We start from the raw sequence: 23,499 nt of genomic DNA on the forward strand, positions 1-23,499 counted from the left end.
AAAGGGAATAAACATGGGAGTTTATTGCCTCCATTTCCTCTCCTTAGGTGTAACTTTTTGTTTATCTAGCCTGCCTGTTACCCATCACAATAAGGCATTTTCTCTCTCTCTGATCTTATGAGCAACTAAGAAAGTGGGTGGTGGGATTCTGGTTTGTTTCTCCAGATGGAATGTGAAGGGGAGGGAGTGATTGTGCTACAAATGGACTGATGGTTCTGCCTTTCCCATGAGGGGCTTGCCACCTGAAACTTGACTGGTCCAGAACTGACCAAATGAACTGAGGGGTGGGGTTTTGCTTAGGGACACTTTAAAAATATCGATCTGTGAGGGGATTTTTCAGATCCTGTCTATTATACCCTCTGTCATCTATGTCTTAGTAAAAGTTCCTGAAGATGTGGTTTGGAGTGGGTTCTGACAGTTAATGTCTATATATCTATTGATGGCTGATTTGTCAGAGTACCAGGCATGATGTAAATTCTTTAATTTCACAACATATAGACAGATTTAACCATTGTTTCAATTGGGAAAGTATGAAAATCCTAGACCAGGTCAAATGCAAAAATGCCAGGGAATTTCTGGAAGCCTGGCACTCTGACAAATCAACCATCAATAGACACATAGACATTAACAACATCTATAGACTATGCAAAAAAGACAATCAGCTCAAAAGAGAAAAAGACTCCAGCACCTCTCCACCAGTAATCAGCATTCAGATCAGCATAGATTAACTCCGTAGTCAACTTCAGTCCAACATTCAATTTAGAAAAAAACTGCCAAAGAGCCATTAGTAAACAGCCCAACCAAAGAATCTCTAAGACTGCCCCCACCCAAGCAGACAGGTGAGACACCAGAATATAAACTGACTGTCTGAACCCACTTCAGCCCACATCTTAAGAAAGAAGGACAAGGTTTTCCAAGCAGGAACTTTTATTAAAAAATAGGAGATAGCAGGCATAATATACAGGATCTGAGGAATCCCCACACAGATCGATATTTTTAAAGTGTCCCCAAGCAAACCCCACCCCACAGTTCATTCATTCAGTTCTGGAACAGCCAAGCTCCAGGTGATAAACCCATTGTGGGAGAAGAGAGATAACAGTCTGTTTGCAGCAGGATCATTTCCACCCCCCTCATACTTCATTTGGAGAAACAAACCAGATTCGGAGAGTTTCATTCCTCCCTTTTCCACCCCCTTTCTTAGTTGTCTGTAAGATGAGAGGGAATGCCTAGTGAGAAAGCAATTGATTATATTGTGATCGATAGCAGGCAGACGGAATAAACAAAAGGTTACATTTAAGGGAGTGAAAGCAATAAAACCCCATGCTTTTTCCCTCTCCTCCTTGGGAATGGCAGAATCCAGGAGAGGATGAGATTTGGGTTTTGCACAGAAGAGATAGTTAAAAATGAAATATAAATGGATTCTGACACCGACAGCAAACATCACTCCTTACTAGCACTGATGATATTACCTAGTTAGGGCAATGGGAATATCTGGAAGAAAAGAAGCAAGCTCAGAGAGCACCAAGGATCCTGTTTCCACAGATATGTGTGAGAGATTTGGTCCTAACTCTCTGTAGAGTATTAAGTATTTTAAAACTTTTATATACAATGACATAATATTATTAATGCCAGTTTAAATATATTTTTCTTTTGATTGTATGAAACCTGACATGTAGTCATAGTCTTGTGATATGTTTCTGTAGTACTGTAATTATTAGATTATTACTTCTTGACATGGGTAAATGCCCATGAAGGTGGAAGAAAAAGGTTAAGCCTTATTTATTTTTATGTTGCTAAGAGTTGTAACAATAGACCAATTTCCATGTGGCATTTAGATTTTGTTGATATGTAAGGCAAGAATCTCTGGAGACTTAGTGTAGAGTTTTGCCAGGCTTAAATTCCTATTTATGTATAAATATGCTGTCAATGCTGCAAACATTGACATGTTTTTGCACTGACAATATAAGAGACAGCCTTTTGCTTTAACTGTTTGGCTTTGAATCACTAAAGCGTGGGAGGGATTCAACCTAGACGTTTTAAGAAGATAAGATGCTTCAAGGGAAGTGAAACTTCATGTGTTAAACTAATTGGTGAATGTGATTCATGACATGTAATTAAGGGAGGGAGATTCTGTAGGATATGATGTGTCAAGGGGAGGAGAATTCAGTTTCTGGCATCCATCCATGAGTGCCGATGCTCCATTCTGCTCATTATAGACTTTTTTAGAATAAATAATCATGCAGTGCTCTTTGATATGTCTCTTTAATCAGAACCCTGACATATGCATCTTTTGAAACAATTTAAAAATGAGTAAGGTGCCAGGATTTTTCAGTGATGTATCAACAAGAAAAACCAAGTCCAGGGAAGCATATATATCTAATAGAGCCTTGGTGGAGCAGTGGGCTAATGCCTCCTTAAGTAACACCAGCTGCCTGCAATTAGTGCAGGTTCACATCCCACCAGGCTCAAGGTTGACTCAGCCTTCCATCCTTCTGAGGTAGGTAAAATGAGGACCCAGATTGTTGGGGGCAATTAAGCTGACTTTGTAATAATGCCGCTTGGGGTGTGTGTGAAAGCCCTAATAAGCAGCATATACATAGAATGAAGGCTACTGCTAAGCTTGTAAGCCGCCCTGAGTCTTCGGAGAAGGGCGGGATATAAATGGAAAAATCTTATATAAGATTATGAGTCAAACAAAAAAAAGTGTGAAGTTTTAATATATTAACCCTGGGATTCCTCATTATAGGATTGCATTAAAAATAATTTTCCTATTGTAGTCTGTGTTTTGTGAGATTCACACATGCTTCTCTAATGCAGTGGTCCCCAATCTTTGTGGTTTGGCAGCTCAACTGTAGGGGAGAGGGGTACCATGCCATGTGAGTGGTGGGCTGGCACGCATGCTGTGTGTATAGCTTGACTCACATAAGTGTCGGGTTGCTGCATATGTGTATGCACATACAGCTCAACTGCAAGTGGAGCTGCATATGCATGCATATGTGTGCCAGCCCGCTATTCGCACAAATTGAGCTGTGCACGCATGTGTGTGCTGGCCCATGGCTTGGTTGCGAGTAGGCCACAGCCCGTTAGTGGGCCATGGCCTGGAGTTGGGAACCCCTGCTCTAAAGGAATGCTTAATCCACAGCCACTGTGACAACCCCATGGATTTTGAATGTGAACAGAAATGTAAACATTTAGTTCTTTTTCATCTAAGCTGGTACCTTTTTTAATTCTTTCAATAAAAATCTGATTAAGCATTATTTGGGATATGTGTCTAACAACAAGGATGTTTGACTGGCCCTAGTTATGCATACAACAAACAAAGACAAAAATTATTCTTGAAAGAAGCAAAATTCAAATATCTGCAAATACTCTAAAATATTGTTTTTATTTTTGGAATTAATATTAATGCATCTTTAGTTTCTCTTGAGTAAGACAGTACTTCTGTCTTACAATTCCTCCAAAATAAAAGGATGTGGCATTTTTTACCCTCCATTTTTAATAGCTAGGAATAGAACCTAACTGAAAATAGCAGATACTCTTCTGAAAGAGTTACAATGGAGGAACATTGCTAAAGAATCTTAGAAAAAGAGAAAAGTATTTTGTTATTTTATAAAATTTACAGTTATTTTATAAATCCAATCAATGGTCACTAAAGAAAATAAATTAGACAAAATTTGACCTGGTTATTATGGAATAATCTGAATTGAATTTAGGTTGCAATCATATAAACATGTTCCTCTGTGCCATTGTTCTTATAAGCAATAGACAAGCATCAGGTTGTATTCTCAAACATTTAAGTGTCACCCAACCATATTGTTGCTTCAAATATTACATTTTCCATGAGCCTAAGAGTTTTTGTATTGAGCTGCTGTCATAATGTACCATATCATTAGTCAGTACATGTTGCTGCTGTTTTTTCATCATTTTGCACGATACTGAGAGTTTGTGGCTTTTATGTATTTCCAGCCAAGCCCATCTACCTCAAGTCTGAGTTCTACTCATTCTGCTTCACCTAATGTGACCAGCTCTGCTCCATCCAGTGCCAGAGGTTAGTGTTTTATTACACAAAGATCCTTATGGAATCTTTCTGGATCAAAACTATACTACTAGGTCTGAATCACATTATATGGAAATTTTATATTGGATATAGGCCTCTGTAAATTCTTTATCCAATATATGTCTCCCACCCAAATAATCCATCATATTGCAGACTGAAGAATTGCTTTGATTCTCGAAGTTTGTCTTGTATTTCAGGCTCACCTCTGTTATCAGACAAGCTTAAACATTCCAGAGAAAATTCTTGCCTATCTCCAAGGGAGAGGCCCTGTAGTGCTATTTACCTTAATCCTGCTGAGCCTTCACAGGTAGGCATTATTCAGGATGCAGTAAAAGGGCTACATTTCTGAAAATGAACTGTTGTAGTAGACAAATGATTTAGATCGTCTTATTGATTCTTATTATTTTAAAGTTCTATAATCTCAATGTATAAGGAGGGTCTGGCCTGATTAGTGCTTGGATGGGAGGCTTGTGAGGCTGTACCATGTTATAGCGGGAACTTAAAACAAAAACAAACCATGTCCATACTGCTGTTAAAACCCTACATGCAAACATTCATAAACTTCTGAGGAGTAAACCTTTTTGAATTTACGAATAAAGTAAGTAGTAATTTCAGGAAATTCATTTTGATGCCCTGATTGTTGATTGCTATACAGATTCAGAAAAAATGAAAACCTCTAGGTTGTCTACTTCTGGCTACCTATACCAACTTTTGAGTCCTTTCTTTAAGGATATCAAATAAAGATGTCCTTTCTTTTGTTAATAAAATCACCTTTTATTTTAAAGTAGGCAGTCTGCATGAAGTAAGGGCATGAATGGCCATTTTTCACTTACATATCTCATCACTAAGTAAAGACATTATTTTTAATCTAACACATGTTTAAGACCTCTGCAGTTCTTTCCATTTTATCACATAATTAGCAATGTATTCCTGATACTGATACTTGGATCAGATATGATCCACTTCCTCTTGATCTCTGAAATCCTAGGTTGGTTTATATAAAAATGTCCTTGCAGAGGATCTTAATTTTAAAAAAATGTGTACTGTTCTTAAACCTACTTAAATATCAGCAATTCATTTTTCAAGGCAGAAAATACTGGTTTATAGTTGGTTTTAATTTAATTTAATTTTAATTTATTGAGATTTTTATACCGCCCTTCTCCCAAAGGGACTCAGGGCGGTTCACAGGGCATAAATATAAACACCAATACAAACATTAAAAAATAATTAAATTAATGCCCAAGTTAAAACCAGAATACTAAAACAAACCAATAAAAAACCCAAGTACCCCCATCAGGCCAGACCCGCTAGTTCAAATAAATGGGTCTTCAACCCGCGACGGAAGGATCGGAGGTCTGATGCCATCCGGAGCTCGACCGGCAATTGATTCCATAACGCCGGAGCACCCACAGAGAAGGCCCTCCCCCTGGGGGCCACCAGTCGACATTCCTTGACAGGAGGCACCCTGAGGAGGCCCTCTCTGTGGGCGCGCACAGGGCGGAGGGGAGTCGACGCCGGCAGCAGGTGGTCCTCGAGGTATCGCGGACCCATGCCATGTAGGGACTTAAAGATCATAACCAAAACCTTGAACCTTACCCGGAAGACAACTGGCAACCAATGCAGCTCACGGAGCAAAGGTGTAACATGGGAGTACCGGGAAACTCCCAAGACAACTCTCGCGGCCGCATTCTGTACCAGTTGGAGCCTCCGAGTAGTCTTCAAGGGAAGTCCCATGTAGAGAGCGTTACAGTAGTCTAGGCGAGAGGTCACGAGCGCATGAGTGACCGTACACAAGGCCTCCCGATCCAGATAGGGCCGCAACTGGCGCACCAGGCGAACCTGGGCAAAAGCCCCCCTAGTCACGGCCACTATGTGATCCTCCAAAGTGAGTCGTGAATCTAGGAGGACTCCCAAGTTGCGAGCCCTATCCACAGGGGGTAAAAGCTCACCCCCCATAGAAAGAGGTGGAACATCCCAGGTGTCTCGGGAAGCCGGAATGTACAGCCACTCAGTCTTGTCAGGGTTGAGTTGAAGTCTGTTCCTCCCCATCCAGACCCGAACCGCCTCCAGGCAACGGGACATCACAGCGAGGGCATCACTGGGGTGGTTTGGGGTCGAAATAAAAAGTTGGGTATCATCAGCATATTGATGATACCCAACTCCAAAACCACGAATGATCTCACCCAGCGGCTTCATATAGATGTTGAACAGGAGAGGCGAGAGGACCGACCCCTGAGGAACTCCACAAGCGAGAGTCCTAGGGGACGACCTCTGCCCCCCTGCCAACACCGACTGCGAGCGTCCCAGGAGATAGGAGGAGAACCACTGAAAAACCGTGCCTCCCACTCCCAATCCCCTGAGACGCTGCAGCAAGATACCATGGTCGATGGTATCAAAAGCCGCCGAGAGGTCTAATAGGACTAGGACAGAGGAATACCCCCTATCCCGAGCCCTCCAGAGATCATTCACCAGAGCGACCAATGCCGTCTCCGTGCTGTGCCCGGGCCTGAAACCCGATTGGTAAGGGTCCAGATAATCCGCTTCATCCAGGACCAGAGGGAGCTGATGCGCCACCACACTCTCAACAACCTTCGCAAGAAAGCGAAGGTTGGAGACTGGACGGAAGTTGTTCAATACAGCTGGGTCCAAGGCAGGCTTCTTGAGGAGAGGTCTCACCACCGCCTCCTTCAAGACGGTGGGGAAATAACCCTCACTCAAAGAAGCAGATATAACCGCCTGGAGCCAGCCTCGTGTCCTCTCCCTAGCTGCGTAAACCAGCCAAGAAGGGCACGGGTCCAATAAGCATGTGGTGGAACTCAGCTTCCCCATAATCCTGTCCACTTCATCAGGGGTCACAGAATCGAACTCCTCCCAGATAACATTGACAAGACCGCCCGTGTCCTGATCGTCAGACTCTGCCCAGCTGGAGTCCAAACCGGTCCGAATCCGAGCGATTTTATCCGACAGATGTTGACCAAACTCCTCGGCACGACCCTGCAAGGGATCCTCCCTCACCTCCTGATTAAGAAGGGAGCGAGTCACCCTAAACAAGGCGGCCGGGCGATTGTCTGCGGACGCGATGAGGGTAGAGAAGTAATTACACCTCGCCTCCCTCATCGCAGCGAGATAAGACCTAATGTAGGTTCTTAACCGCAATCGGTCGGGTTCAGATCGGCTGGACCTCCAGCAGCTCTCTAGGCCCCGTTTCCGCCGCTTCATCTCCCGGAGCTCCGCGGAGAACCATGGAGCTCGCTGGGATCTGCGCCGGGTCAGGGGCCGCAAGGGTACAACCCGGTCGAGTGCCTCAGTGGCTGCCCTTTCCCAGGCTTCCACTAAGGCATCCGCCGAGCTGTGAGCAATGGAGGCAGGTGGAGACCCCAGCGCCGCTTGGAATCTCTCAGGATCCATTAGGCGTCTGGGGCGGTACCATCTAGTTGGCTCCGTACCTCCACGGCGAGGGGTGGCAAAATGGAAGACCAGCCGCAGGAGGTGATGATCGGTCCATGACAGGGGCATAGTAAGTGGAAAGCCCCCACCAAGATCATCCAACCACCGTCCAGATAAGAAAATCAGGTCAAGGGTGTGGCCTCCCTCATGAGTTGGCTCAGAAATTATCTGCGTCAGGTCCATGGCCGTCATGGAAGCCATGAACTCCCGAGCAAGCTCAGATGAACCTCCCAGGGATGGTAGGTTGACGTCTCCCAAAACTATAAGTTTGGGGAACTCAACCACCAACCCTGAGAGGACATCGAGCAGCTCGGGCAGGGCTGCCGCTACGCGACTAGGCGAAATGTACACGAGCAGCAAGCCCAACTGCGCCCCAGAGCCAAATCTCATAAAGAGAGACTCACACCCGACTATCTGAGGAACGGTGGTCTCCCGCGGACATAAGGTCTCCCTAACGATCACCGCCACTCCCCCACCCCTACCCTGAGCTCGAGGCTGGTGTAGCACCCGGAAGCCTGGTGGGCAAAGATCAACCAAAGGGACCCCACCCTCTGGGCCCAACCAAGTCTCCGTGATGCAAGCCAGGTCCGCATGCTCACCCTCAACTAAATCCCTAATAAGGGGAGCTTTGTTGACCACGGACCTGGCATTCAGGTACACCAGCCGGAGCTCAGGAGGCTGCACATCCTCGCTCCCGGAACCTCGGGAAAGAAGCAGAGGGTCGGAGCGCCCCACCGCTTGCAAATAGCGGAGACGGCGCTCCCGGTAACGATATGGCCCCCTGTCTATCCGCCTGCTGCCATTCCCCGTCGTGGGAATTGGTAATCCCACGACCCGCTCATGAGCCCCGGAGACAACGACCCCTCGTTCTCCCCCCGCGCGGTCAGACCCAAGTCTGGCCTGAACTATGGTTGATTGGCCGCCCCCCAAAGCCAAACAACCCCTATCACCCACCCCCCTCCCCAACCCCGTAAAAAATTTTGATAAAAACAAAATCAGGGGCCTCTTGTTACATTTATGTTGACGGCCCCTACCCCTGTGGCTTTATTTCATGTTTACTTGTAGTCTTGACATGTTACTGTAATAGGGTTTTTACTCAGTAACAGTTATGTCTTGGCAAATTCTTCCTGAACTTTTTAAATCATCCTCTGGAGCAGCTAGAATATGAAATAGCACAGAAAAATCTCTATGTGGTGGCTTTTAAGACATGCCACACAAAGTACTGTGCACTTTTTGCTCCCAGCCTGCAAATTCTTTGCCAAGTGAAATGAAGGTTCCATTCTGCAATGTATCACCAAGAGATTCACCAAGAGAACCTGAGGAGCAGGTAGACCCAGTGGGTGCTCTTCCACAGGCTCATTCAGCAGGAAAATCTCTCAATGTGTCAACATCTTCAGTAGCCCCCAGGAGGATAAATAATACAAAATATTTTTCTCATGCAAGCCTTATGAATTAGGCCTTGAACAGTTCATTTTTGCCTTAATACCTTAAACTAAGAGATGAGGATAATTTATATGAAGTCCCTTTCTTAAAAATAGCACTTGAATGGGGTCTTTTGGGTTAACCTACAGTAGAGACACTGTTGAAATTGCATATATCTTTGTCAAAGGTGGCATAGATATTGCTTGGAAATATAGTTTTCTTAGAGTCCTGACACAAGATCAATGTAGTTATTTCACTGCAAGAAAAAAGTTAGATAAGTCATTCCTACCAGAATGCTAAAATGGTGAGCAAGACTTGGCCACACATCTGTCCTGTCAGCTTTTTTGTGTTTGGATCAGTAATCTATCCATCAAACTCTGTCATTCTTTTTTCCATGCTAACCTTTTATTGTTGTACTTTGCATGTCACAAAACAAGGATCAAATCACATCACAGCTTTTGCTAACGATATATATGTAAAATTTGGCATCAGCTTTAGTTGCCCAGATGCCATATATTATATTGTATGACTTAATTATGCTCTGAATTCATGCGCTGGGATGTTATACTATTGAGTATAGTTAATCAGAAAACTATTATTATCGTTGTTCTTGTTGTTGTTGTTCTTGTTCATCACATACAGCCAGATATTTAGACTGGATTTAGCATTTGTATGCAACTATTGAGTCCTTCCAAAGGACTTGGGATAGGCAGATGTGTTGGCTGATAGTGTGACCAACCATAATAATAATAAACTGGCCTATAAGAAACATCAAATGAAGAATAAAGAGACATGGCCAGTATGTTAAAAAAAGAGCAAGCAAAGAGAACAACAGTGCGTGGCAATGGCTAAGAACAGTAAAATTGAAGAAAGAGACAAAGGGACTAATTCTGACTGCACAAAACAGAAGAAATACATAGAAAGCCAGAATTGAGAAACAGCACCAGACAGCAAATGTCATCTCCACAAACAAGCTGAAGAAATAATGGACCATCTAGCTAGCACCGCAAGAAGATCACAGGCTGACTACAAACAACAACACAACAAAGTAGCAAAAATGGTGTGCTGGAATATCTGCAAGAAATATCTCTTGCCTGCAAGCAAGAACTAGTGGGACCACAAAACAGGAAAAATAATAGAAAATGAAGAAGGTAAAGTGCTGTGGAACTTTAGGTTTCAAATAGACAAGAATCTCCCAATACAACAACTGGTGGTTTTGGGTTGCTGTGTTTTTTTTTTTAAAAAATTAAGTTTATCAGCATATAAAATACAAAAGAAAATGAAAACAGTGGGAAATGAAAAAGGGAAGGGAAAAGTGTAGGGTAAAGGGGGAAAAGAAAGAAAATTGTTGATAAGAAAGACAAGACTGGGAAGTAGACATTGCAATACCTGGAGATGGCAGAAGAGAAAGAATTAGAAAAAAAACACAACATACAAAGACCTGCAATTAGAAGTAGAACAGCTGTGGCAAAAGAAAGCAAAAGTAGTACCAATAATTGCCTTTGATGCAATTCCAAAACATCTAGAGCACTATTTGAACAGAACTGGCATTTACAAAAACACCATCAGTCAATTGCAAAAGGCAGTTTCACTTGAAACAGCTTCCATCCTGTGACAATAAGGTAAAGGTTCCCCCACACATGCGTGCTAGTCGTTTCCGACTCTAGGGGCCGGTGCTCATCTCCATTTCAAAGCCGAAGAGCCAGTGCTTCTCCAAGGATGTCTCCGTGGTCATGTGGCCGGCATGACTAGACGCCAAAGGCGCACGGAACACTGTTACCTTCCCACCGTAGTGGTCCCTATTTTTCTACTTGCATTTTTACGTGCTTTCGAACTGCTAGGTTGGCAGAAGCTGGGATGAGTAACAGGTGCTCACTCTGTTATGCGGCACTCGGGATTCGACCCGCCAAACTGCTGACCTTCTGATCCACAATGCTTTAATATTAATAAACAACAATGTGTACCTATCCCAGGTCCTTGGGAAGCTCTCAATAGGTGGACAAAAATGCCAAATCCAGTCTAAACATCTGGTTGACTGTGTGACCAACCATAATTCACATTTTTTTAAAATGGTAAGATGGCTGAATCATCAAAATCTGTCTTGTGTTTATTCTCTATGCTAAAACCCTGCATGTTTTCTCCTTGTGGTGAAATTATGCTTACATTTACTGACTGCATTTTCATGTACTTTGCACATCTTTTTTTCTCCTTAGTACAGCAAGAGTTCATAAATATATTACTTCTCATAAATATATTGCTTGCTTTAGATATCTCACAATTTTACATGTTGATTTGCTTCTACTGTTTTATCACTGACTTCACTTCTTTTGGCTGAGTCCTATATATTTTCTCACTGAAAAGCTGTTACATTTTATTCTTGTGAATGTTGCATATGATTTATCAACTCTGAGTAATTGTATTGATAGTTAGAGTCCTAGGTGGGTAGTTTAGCATATGCAACCAATGAATTTACAGTATTCTCTCAGCATTCTTCCTTCTTTCTGCTAAATTTTATTTTTTTAGCACATGCAAATTTTTAGTTTTCTTAATAAACTTGGCTTACAGTGAGGAAAAAAGTAATTGATCCCTTGCTGATTTTGTATGTTTGCCCACTGACAAAGAAATTGTCAGTCTATATTTTTAATGGTAGGTTTATTTTAACAGTGAGAGACAGAATTAACGCATTTCAAAAAAAGTTATAAACTGATTTGCATTTTAATGAGTGAAATAAGTATTTGATCCCCTATCAATCAGCAAGATTTCTGGCTCCCAGGTTTATACAGGTAACAAGAGGAGATTAGGAGCACTCTCTTAAAGGGAATACTCCTAATCTCAGCTTGTTACCTGTATAAAAGACATCTGTACACAAAAGCAATCAATCAGATTCCACATTCTCCATTATGGCCAAGACCGAAGAGCTGTCCAAGGACAAGGCTGGAATGGGCTACAAGACTATCACCAAGCAGCTTGGTGAGAAGGTGAAAACAGTTGGTGCAGCTTTTCGCAAATGGAAGAAACACAAAATAACTGTCAATCTCCCTTGGTCTGCAGTTCCAATAATCATGAGAACAGTAAGGAATCAGCCTAGAACTACATGGGAGGATCTTGTCAATGAACCCAAGGCAGCTGGGACCATAGTGTCAGAAGAGTAAATCAAACAAAACTCTATCAGAGGGCGATTAACCGTGGTTCATTTGATGCATGATAAACAACAGGTAAAAGAAAGAAAACCTGAAGCATATATTCTACTATTAACCTTTTAATTACAAAGAAACTTATAAAAACACAGAAAGACTCATGACTACATGTCTATCTCACCAGAGAGCACAAAGGAAAGGAAAAAGAAAGTAACTTTTGTTTTGGACATGCGCACAGAGTAATAAATATAAAACCAAACAAAATACATGGCTGAACATGTGACACTCACCATGGTTACAATGATAAGATAACAATTCAACTTTCAAAGAAACAGACTGCAATGAGCTTACTGACAAAAACTAAAATCGCAGTGACATCCCCTTGTTTTGTCAGTAAGGCAGAACTCAGATGAGACACATTTTCTTACGCAGATACACGTGCTGGGCTGCAGGAAGTGGCTTGTTCAGCATATCAACAATCTGATCATGTGTAGGCACATACTGCAATTTTACAAAACTTTGTTTAACTACTTGTCTTCTATTTTGATAACGGATGTCAATCTGTCTAGACCTAGAACCTGTAAATCGTGTTTCAGATATGCAAACCACAGATTCATTGTCTTCCATCACAGTGATCGGTCGAATCGGCTGTGTCCAGATATCTGTGACTAAAGCATCAAACCACATTAGAGAATTATATGCATCTGACACACAAGCATATTCAGCTTCAGTAGATGAACAAGAAACAAAATTCTGTTTGCGCACATGCCAGTACACAGGACATCCATTTAAAAACATCATATAACCTGAAGTACTTTTACGTGATTTCTTATTGCTCGCCCAATCAGAATCTGCATAACAACATAACTCTGCATAGTGTAGGTTCTAATAATGTGTAGGTTCTAATAATGTGTAGGTTCTAATAATAACTTCATGTTTTTAGTGTGCTTTAGGTATCTCAATAATTTCTTAACACATGTCCAATGAAACTGTTTTGCCTTGCCTACGTGTCGTGATAGGAGATTAACACTAAGTGCAATGTCGGGTCTAGTCCAACTACTAATATACAGCAGCGACCCAATGACTGAGTGATAAAGTGTTTGATCTTCGAACTCAGGACTTGGTTCATGTGCCAAGTTGTGAAAATCAGTTTGCATGGGTATACTCACTGTTTTAGCATCCTTCATGTTGCAGTGATGTAATAGTTGTTCAATTTTATCTTCTTGTGTGAGACTGAACCCCTTCTGAGTTTTGACAACTTGAACACCCAAATAAGTGTTAATATAGTCTAAAGACTTCAATGTGAAAAACTTTTGTAAAGCTTTAGCAAAAATCTCACTCATCTGCTTATTTGGCCCAATATAAGCAATATCATCAACATAAAGAGCCTTGGTGGAGCAGTGGGCTAATGCCTCCTTAAGTAACACCAGCTGCCTGCAATTAGTGCAGGTTCGCATCCCACCAGGCTCAAGGTTGACTCAGCCTTCCATCTTTCCGAGGTAGGTAAAATGAGGACCCAGATTGTTGGGGGCAATAAGCTGACTTTGTAATAATGCCGCTTGGCGGGGGCCGAAAGCCCTAATAAGCAGGCATATACATAGAATGAAGGCTATTGCTAAGCACATTGGTTTGTGCTTAAATTGTAAGCCGCCCTGAGTCTTCGGAGAAGGGCGGGAGATAAATGGGATTAAAATAAAATAAATAAAAATAAAATAAACAAGTACTATCTCATACCCATTATCAGATCTTTTAGTAAACACACAGTCGTTTGTTTCGTACTTAATAAAGCCCATTGAATTTAGTTTGTCAGAAAGACATACCGTAAGTACCACATTAAACCAGACTGTTTCAGACCATAAAGACTTTTGTGTAGAATCCAGGTATCCCCTTCTTGTTGTCGGAAACCTGGAGGACCTTTCACATAAATTTCTTCATCAAGATCATTGTGTAGATAAGCCGTTTCAACATCAAACTGGCAAACCTCTAAACCAAGGATAGTTGCAGTGGCTAAGGCAATTTTCACACTCTCAGTCCGCACTGTGGGTGAATAAGTATTTGTATAGTCCTCAGGATAACGTTGAGAAAAACTCTGAGCTACAAGTCTGGCCTTATACAACAACTCACCATTTGGCTTCTTTTTAATTCTGTAGACCCATTGAGTGCCTATAACTTTCTTGTTTGCTGGAGGGCTTGCAGGCGTAAACATTTGAAGTTTCTTTAGACTGTCCATTTCAGCCTGCATTGCCTCAAACCATTTATCTTGCTCTGATTCAGGAAGATGTTTGATTTGTGTGAACTTCTCAGGAGGAAGTGTAACATTACAAATCAAAGGTAAAGGTGCTTTCGTTACTTGCCATGAATACTGTTTTGGATGGATTCCCTTTGTGATCCTCTTGGAACATCTCGGAACAACCGTCCATTCTTCTTCCGTTTCGTCCTCGTCTTCATCATTGTCGCCAGCGGCAGCATCAGCAGCTTGCAAAGACAAAACAGTAGGTTGAGAAGAACTCATGGAAGGAACTAAGTACAAGGTATAAAAAACAAAAAAAAAAGAATCATAAACAACCATATGCTAACAACCGTAAATTCTAAAATCTATCACTCTCTAGCTCATATAGGATAACTACAAACACTATTAATATAAAATATATAAAATAAGAAAAAAGAAAAAGAGAAAAGAAGGGAAGACTTATTCAAATACTACATAAAACTTTTTAGTCCCATATTTGTTCTGGATATACTCAATCCATTTGTCCCATATTTATTCTGGATATACTCAAACCATTCCTCTTAACAGTTTAATAGCCTCCTTAAACTTCACATCCTCTGGATTCAAAATCAAAGCCTTTTCTTTTTCCTTTATTTCATTCTCCAATTCTTTCCTCCTAGCTTCCACAGCACATCTAAATTTATTATTCATATATATCAACACCCCTCTCAAATAGGCCTTGCTAGCATCCCAAACCATGTCCATAGAGGTGCCCTTATTCATAATAATTTCAAAAAAAAAACCCTTTATCCGCTGTTTACATTCATCCTTAAAAAAAAGTCATTAATCAACAAAATAAAATCGATCCTGAAAAAAAATTGATATCTGTCAGAAAAAAGAAAGTATAATCCTTTTCTTGCAAATATCTTTCACGCCAAATATCTCACAGTTCCAAGTCATCCTTCATTTCAAAAAAGGATTTAGACAGTCTAACATGACTTGGGACACGCTTAAAAGCTCCAGCCTTGTCCATCTGTACATCCAAAACACCATTCCAATCCCTCATAAAAATAAAAAATTTTATAATCCAACTGGGCAGACTTCATATAAAGTAAACTAAAAAAGTCAGCTTGTTATTGATCATTAATATTGAAAAACTTTCTTCCTCTTCTGTGATGAATTTAGTCCATTAACGTTCCAAGTTAAAAATTTAATTGCCATGCATATCATCCCAGAGCTCTTGTAGCACTGCTTAAACAGGACTATCTTTTTTAAGCCGTACTCCTCCCACTGCTTGGTTGTAAGTACATTTTTCTTTTATTTTTCTTTGATCGTTTTAAAGCAGCACGCGTCTCCCTCTGCTCTCCAGAATCATCCAAAGAGGTTATAGCTTGATCTCCTCCAGCACCATTCTCCTCTGTCTGTCCATCTTCAGCCTCTTGGTGTTCTCCTTCTCCAGATCCCTTTGCAGCTTCCAGAAGTGATAGAGGGGTTGCTTTTAAAACATTATTGTAAAAATCACGCGCCTGCATCACAGTGGCCAAACGGTGCCTTTTACCTTCATACATCACCATCAACCCAACTGGAATCTCCCATCTGAACCTTATATCTCGTTGCTTGAGCTCTTGCACTAAAAATGTAAAATCCTTCCTTCTCCTTAAAATCTTTGGAGGAATTTCTTTTAGAACCAAAACTTCTTGATCAGCAATCACAACTTTAGTACCATAGGCAGCTTGAATAACTTCATCTCTAATTTCCCTCTTTACAAAATAAACCACCACATCTCTAGATAACTTTCTCTGTCTAGCAATCCATGAATTCACACGAAACACTTTATCCATGCCTCCCTTTATTTCAGATGCTGGCTGATTCAATACTACTTCCAGAGCCTCAGAAATCAACTGCTTTAGGTCTTCCTTAATATTCTCTTTTAAACCTCTGATTCTAACAGCATATTGCATCTGGAAATATTGAGCAAGACTCAGTTCTGTGTCCATTTTTTCTCTTAAATCTTCATTCTCCAGTACTTTTGCTTCTAATATGGCATTCTTTTGAGTCAAATCTTCCACTTTTTCCTCCAAATCTTCCACACATTCAGCCACTCTATACACTGAAGACAAAATGTCTACCTTCATCACTCTGAACTTCTCTTCCATCCTCTCTTCTATTCTCTCCTCCAATTTCTCCAATTTCTCCTCCATCTTTGCAAATTTATCACCCATTGTTTCCAGAATTACCTGGGCATATTTTTCAAGAGCATCTTGTAGATCCTTCGGTGTCAATACATCAGGAAGAAGCAACGCTTGTAATGATGACTGTTGCATCGGAGAAGTTCCAGCACTCCTGAGAGCTTTTGGGGAAGATTTAGCCGCCATCTTTACTTTCACTTACTACGCACTTTCACTTTTAAATTTATAAAATCCATTAAGCTAGAAAGCAGCCATAAAAGTCCTCTTCACCTTTTCCTCCTGTACCGCTCTGCCTGCTCCTTTTATTCCATGGTCTTTCCTTCTGGCAGGGGTGGTCGCAAACGCCTGGCTCCGCTCCAGAAATCACGGAGCAGAGACGCTGACCAGCTGGGAGCAACCCAGGCTACGGGGGAGTTCGATCCTTCAGCCGCCCAAGCTTTAAGCTCAGGCGGCCCCGGAGAACTCAACCCCTACCTGGGGGCTCACCCCCTCCTCTTCTCCCGAGGAGGGGGATTCAAATCCACCCGAACAGCTGATCGGCGCTGTTTCGGGTGGAAATAACACAGCTGAGCCGCGGGCAGCCCACAAGGGCTGTCTCCGGCGCCGCACCGCCACCGGAAGTCTCGGAGATTATTAAATCTTGAGGGTCATGATTTGTTATTTGGTTGGCATGCATATTTATTGTATGATAAGAAGGTGGATAATGTGTTTAAGATACATATTTTAAGGTATGCTCTGTTGCGAGTTTGGAAAAAGTATAGACATAAGTTAAATTACAAGATACCAATTTGGGCAATACCTAAACATGCAATAGAAAATATAAATGTGGGATTTAAACATGATGAGACTACATATAAGGAAATCTTAAGTTTAGAAAGGAATGTATGGCAATTAAAGCCGTATAATATTTTAAAAGAAGAAAAGATTGTACAAACTTGGTTCCAGTATGGGCAATTACAGGCAAGATGGAAAGAGGACCAGAAAGTTGGTTTCTCGATGATTGATGAAAATTTGGTAAAACAAATTAGAGATCAAGGTCAAGCACATATAAAAAGGATATTTATTTATTTATTTATTTATTTATTTATTTATTTATTTATTTTATTACATTTATATACTGCCCTTTCCCGAAGGACTCAGGGCGGTTTACAGGGTGATTAAAAAACCAAAATACAAAAGTTAAAAACAAATTTTAAAAGAAATTATATGTGTCCCTGTCTAAATAAAACCCCAGTTAAAATAAGATTAATCCTCAGCCTGGGCCAGAGAGCTCGAAGAGCCAGGTCTTCAGGCCCCGGCGGAATGAATGGAGGTCAGGGGCAGTCCTCAGCTCCACTGGCAGCTGGTTCCAAAGGGCAGGCGCCCCCACTGAGAAGGCCCTATCCCTGGGTGTTACCCGCCGGCAATCTCTTTCCGATGGCACCCTGAGAAGACCCTCCCTGTGGGAGCGCACTGGATGAAGGGAACTTGATATAATGCATTGATAGAAATTGATTCAGAAATGGAACTTGTTAAAGATTGTATGATAAAGTGGGCCCAGAATTTTCAAGAAGTTATAACAATGGACACTTGGGAAAAGATTTGGGTTAGAAATGTAAAATTTACACAGGCCCAAAATTTAAGAGATAATTTTTATAAAATGTTTTATAGGTGGCACTTAGATCCTAAAAAATTAGCAAGTATGTATCCGAACTGCCAGCCCAAATGTTGGAGGTGTGGTTGTGAGGATGCAACGTATTTTCATATATGGTGGACTTGTAAAAAGGTTAAAGCTTTTTGGATTAAAATTTAGTGGAATATGTAAAAGATATTTAAGAAAAGGATAAAGTTTTCTCCGCAATTGTTTTTATTGGGTATTATTACAGATACTACTGTTATAGATACAAAGTTGATGTTGCATTTAATTATGGCAGCGAGACTTTTAGTAGCACAATATTGAAAGAAGTAAGAACTGCCGACTATAGAAGAGTGGACTTTGAAAGTTTCTAACTTGGCGGAAATGGCAAAGATTTCAGCATATTTGAAAGATCAGTCGCAACAGAGATACATTGTGGAATGGAGAAGATGGATTGAATATATTCAGAATAAATATGGGACTAAAAAGTATCATTTAGCATTTGAATAAGTAGCGGATTTTTATGACGTATAATTAGTTAGTAGTTATTTTATTAATATTTTGACTATGGAGAGTTAGTGTGATAGAATTTAATGTTTTATTATTGTTGTTAGCATATTTTAGATTATGCTTGTTTGTATTATTATACCCTGTATTCAGCTCTGGGAAGTTGGGGAGGGAGGAGGGGGGGTTGGGGAGGGGGGAGGGGAGGGGGAGGGGGGGAGGGGAGGGGGGAGGGGAGGAGGGGGTTTTTGTATTCAAAACTGTATTGTAAAACTTTTCAATAAAAAAAGCGGCAAAGTCTTTAAAGATCTGAAAGGTCTCATATTTTTCTTTCATAGGAAATACATATTCATATCTAGAGTAATTATCAACAATTGTCAAGAAATATCTTTTACCACCAATTGTTGGTGTAAAAGGACCCACTATATCAGTGTGTACGAAATCAAAAATGTGTGTTGACAGGCGTGTAGCGCACTTTGGAATTGCTGCTGCTTTGGATTTCGATTTTTTGCAGACAGCACAATCCAAGAACACCTTACACACCTTTAGATCCAAACCTCTTGCGAACTCTGGCATCTTCTTCAGAACACGGAAACTGGCATGACCCAATCTTCTATGCCACTTATGAATACACCTGTAATGCAAAGGTTTACCTGTTAGTGAATTCTCAACATTAGCATGTTTATTAGGAACCTCAGGCTTGCTGTGAGCAACCTGTGTTTTATTTGTCTTCCTGTTAGTTTTAGGAGCCTTGGAAATAGTAACAGGATCTCTCTCTGGGACGTCTCTCACTGGGCCTGCGGTTTCCCTTTTTGGATCTTGTATACTTGCCTGCTCTTGCAGCTTAGACTTTGGCTTTAAGTAATAAACACCACCAATCAACATGGTTTCAGCAACAATATCTCCGTCTTTAACTACATAACTTGCTTTTTCAAGATGATGAACCTGGAATTTTGATACCCTAGACAAGTGACTCTGACTAAGCAAATTACTCTTTGCTGATGGTACATAATAAACATCAGGAATAAATGCATCAAGCTCTTCAATATAAACAGTTCCTTTTCCCATGACCTGAACAGAATGATTTGAAAAAGAGTAAAGCTCACAAAGTTCAGGTTCAGGCTCGTGCATCTCTGTATAAAGCTCTTTTCTATAGGTAACATGTAATGCTGCTCCACTGTACAAAGTCCAAAGAAGTCGCCTGTCATACTCTGGTTGAAGTTGTGGATCACTGGTTAAAGCTAATGTGGCAAGTGGAGCTTGCGGATCACGCCTGAGACTACGACCATGACCTTGTCATCTGCCTCTACCTCTGCCTTCTCTGGAATCTGTTCCTCTGGGCTGGTACATGGCGGGCGCTGGAAATTGTTGGGGACAATCCCGGGTGGCATGTCCCACATGATTGCAGATGTAACATCTTGGCATCCTTGGAACGTAGGCACTTTCATGGAAGGGATGCCTCTCTGGAGCTCTTGATGCAGGTGGTCCTCTCAAATGTGGCGCGGCTTGCATAAGTGCCTCTTCTTCGGTTAAAATTCTGCATACATGATCCACTGTGTGTTGAGCAACGAGCACTTGATTAATCTTGGTAATAGCATCTTTCCATTCATAGTTCAATAAGTTAATAATAATGCTGATCATTTGAAAGTCATCAATATGATAGCCTTTTTCATCCAGTTTTCTTATTCCTTTCATTTTAGTTAAGTGTTCTCCAATATGTTCACCAGGTTTTAATATAGAGCCATGGAACTCAGACAAAAGCAAACATGTAGACTCAATTGACATAGGCCGATAACATGCTTCTAATTGAGTCCAAATTTGTTGAGCAGTTGCATCTTGTGAAAACGTAAGCTGCAATTCAGTGTCCACTGACATCAATAATGTTGTGCATGCTTTATTATTCAAGTCCCATATATCAGGAGTCCATGGCTGGTTAGGAGGATTAAATACCATGCAATGGGTACCTTCTCTGCGAAGCAAAAGTCCAACTTCACTGACCCATGCCCTGTAATTTTGTCCTGATCTCTTCAATTTTGAATCACCAGCCATTGGTACAATAGGAGATGCCTGTTGAGGAACATGCATTTGAGGTACTGGCTGTGCAGGTTGTGCAATCCGGACTTCACCTGCAGGAGGCACCGGTGGCTCCTGTGCCAAAAATTGGGGCAGATGCATTGGGACTGCCGCTGGTACCGGTGCTGGCTGTGGCTGAACTTGAGCCACAATTCTGCCCTGGCCAGCAGGAGGCACTGGTGCTTGAGCTACAACATTAAGTCGGCCTGCAGTTGGCACTGGCCTTTGTATTTGAGAACTCAGTGGTAACTGCACTTGGGCTGACTGTTGCTGTGCTCTATCTGGGACAGGAACCTGAACAGTAGCAGTATTAATAGGAATTCTAGCACCATCAGCTTGGAGCAATGATTGATGAATAGACATCTGTGTAAATGCAGATTGCATTCTTTGTATTTGCTCCTGTATTCCATATAGTAATTCATTTCTATCTTGTAAAACGGATTCATCAGCAGATGGTGTTATAACATTAGATTCAGGCATCACTGTAGCCTTGTGTGCCATTTGATCTTTCTGTTCCCCTTTGTCTAACATAACACCCACTGGTGGGAGTTGCTTTGTCTTGGAAGAAGAAGGCAATATGGCCAAATCTGGGCTTTGAATAACAGCAGAGTCCCTCTCATGCTGCTTAATCATTGAGGCATATGCTTTTGCCTGTTGCAGCCTCTGTTCAAAAACCTCAATTTGATCAAAATACCTTTGAACAGCCTTCTCAGGCAGTTTGTTCAGGGGTACAAGGAGAATAATAAATTACATCCTACACTGGTCTGGCACCAAACCACTCATATTCAGCATGTGTGAAATCTTTCTGTAAAATCAGAAGATGGTGTAACTGACCTTAAATCTTCTTCTCCAAGACGCGTGGCAGAAGCAAGTAAAGTCTGTTCTTCGTCAGACTCCGTTCTGTCTTTATTTGGTCTTGGTATTTTCAGTAAATTGAGCACAGCATTCCTCAGTCACCGAACTTACTAACTGACTTATCAGCATAAAAAACAACAACCAACCAAACTCTGCTACCATGTCAGAAGAGTAAATCAAACAAAACTCTATCAGAGGGCGATGAACCGTGGTTCATTTGATGCATGATAAACAACAGGTAAAAGAAAGAAAACCCAAAGCATATATTCTACTATTAACCTTTTAATTACAAAGAAAATTATAAAAACACAGAAAGACTCATGACTACATGTCTATCTCACCAGAGAGCACAAAGAAAAGGAAAAAGAAAGTAACTTTTGTTTTGGACATGCGCACACAGTAATAAATATAAAACCAAACAAAATACATGGCTGAACATGTGACACTCACCATGGTTACAATGATAAGATAACAATTCAACTTGCAAAGAAACAGACTGCAACGAGCTTACTGACAAAAACTAAAATCACAGTGACACATAGTCACCAAGAAAACAATTGGTAACACACTATGCCATGAAGGACTGAAATCCTGCAGTGCCCGCTAGGTCCACCTGCTCAAGAAAGCACATGTACAGGTCCATCTGAAGTTTACCAATGAACATCTGAATGATTCAGAAGAGAACTGAGTGAAAGTGCTGTGGTCTGATGAGAGCAAAATCGAGCTCTTTGGCATCAATTCAAATCACCGTGTTAGGAGGAGCAGGAATGCTGCCTGTGACCCCCATCCCCACCAGCAAACATGGTGGGTCATGGGTGGGTATTCCAGCATGGCAATGACCCAAAACATATGGACAAAGCAACAAAGGAGTGGCTCAAGAAGAAGTACATTAAGGCCCTGGAGTGGCCTAGCCTGTCTCCAGAACTTAATCCCATAGAAAATCTGTGGAGGGAGCTGAAGGTTTGAGCTGCCAAATGTCAGCCTACAAACCTTAATGACTTGGAGAGGATCTGCAAAGAGGAGCTGGACAAAATCCCTCCTGAGATGTGTGCAAACCTGGTGGCCAACTACAAGAAACGTCTGACTTCTGTGATTGCCATCAAGGGTTTTGCCACTAAGTACTAAGTCATGTTTTGTGAAGGGGTCAAATACTTATTTCACTCATTAAAATCCAAATCAATTTATAACTTGTTTGAAATGCATTTTTCTGGATTTTTTTTGTTGTTATTCTGTCTCTCACTGTTAAAATAAACCTACTATTAAAATTATAGACTGAAAATTTCTTTGTCAGTGGGCAAACGTACAAAATCAGCAGGGGATCAAATACTTCTTTCCCTCACTGTAAATTGGTAATTTGTTTTTCAGATATATCTATGAAACAATTTTAAAAGAAGTTAGTAAAATTAATTAACTGCTGTGTGACTCTTTCTATAAGCTGTCAAAGGAAGCATCAGGTTTTGTTGAGCACTTAGAAAAACATCATTTTACTTTGAGTCATGTATGGCTGCATGACTTGTAAATCAGGATATATCCAGATTCAGTCCTCTGGAAGGAAGGGAAAAAGGAGATTTTTTTTCATCAGCACCCATCTTTAAAGTCTCTGTATTTTTGCAGTTGAAGTTGAATGAATATTAGTCCTCTTAAAGCATTTCATTTCCTATGTCTAATGGGACTCTCTCTCTTGTATTTTTTATTTTGAAGAGACTTTTCTGCTGAAATAGCTAATCTTTTTTATTGTTTCTAAACCCGTAACTCAAATTAAGTTAACTATCATAAAAAACACTATTCTGGATTTTTAGAGAACTGTGTTCAATCATAATGGTGATGGTGCTTTGCCTCGAAGTGACCCTATTTTGTCTGCCTCTGAGAAAGGTAAGCATCATTTATTTTAATATTCTACCTTATCTTTTTGTAAAGTACAAAAGACTGTTAACAATCAAATGTAAAGCAGTATTTATTCATGTAGTAATTTCTATGTTCCCCATTAATGC

The 23,499-nt window shown here is 41.1% G+C and overlaps 1 protein-coding gene across 1 annotated transcript in view; it reads left to right on the top strand.

Annotated features, from left to right (window-relative positions):
• Positions 1–23,499, top strand: part of LOC310642744 (dedicator of cytokinesis protein 4-like) — a gene marked incomplete at its 3' end in the record, with an annotated part of 85,124 nt that overhangs the window by 51,571 nt on the left and 10,054 nt on the right. The window contains exons 10-12 of the mRNA XM_083366633.1: positions 3,967–4,048; positions 4,255–4,364; positions 23,308–23,380. Of these exons, the coding sequence (XP_083222759.1) occupies positions 3,967–4,048; positions 4,255–4,364; positions 23,308–23,380 (265 nt within the window). The remainder of the gene's footprint in view (positions 1–3,966; positions 4,049–4,254; positions 4,365–23,307; positions 23,381–23,499) is intronic.

Source organism: Vipera ursinii (assembly GCF_947247035.1).
Source record: "Vipera ursinii genome assembly, chromosome: 6".
NCBI lineage: Eukaryota > Metazoa > Chordata > Lepidosauria > Squamata > Viperidae > Vipera > Vipera ursinii.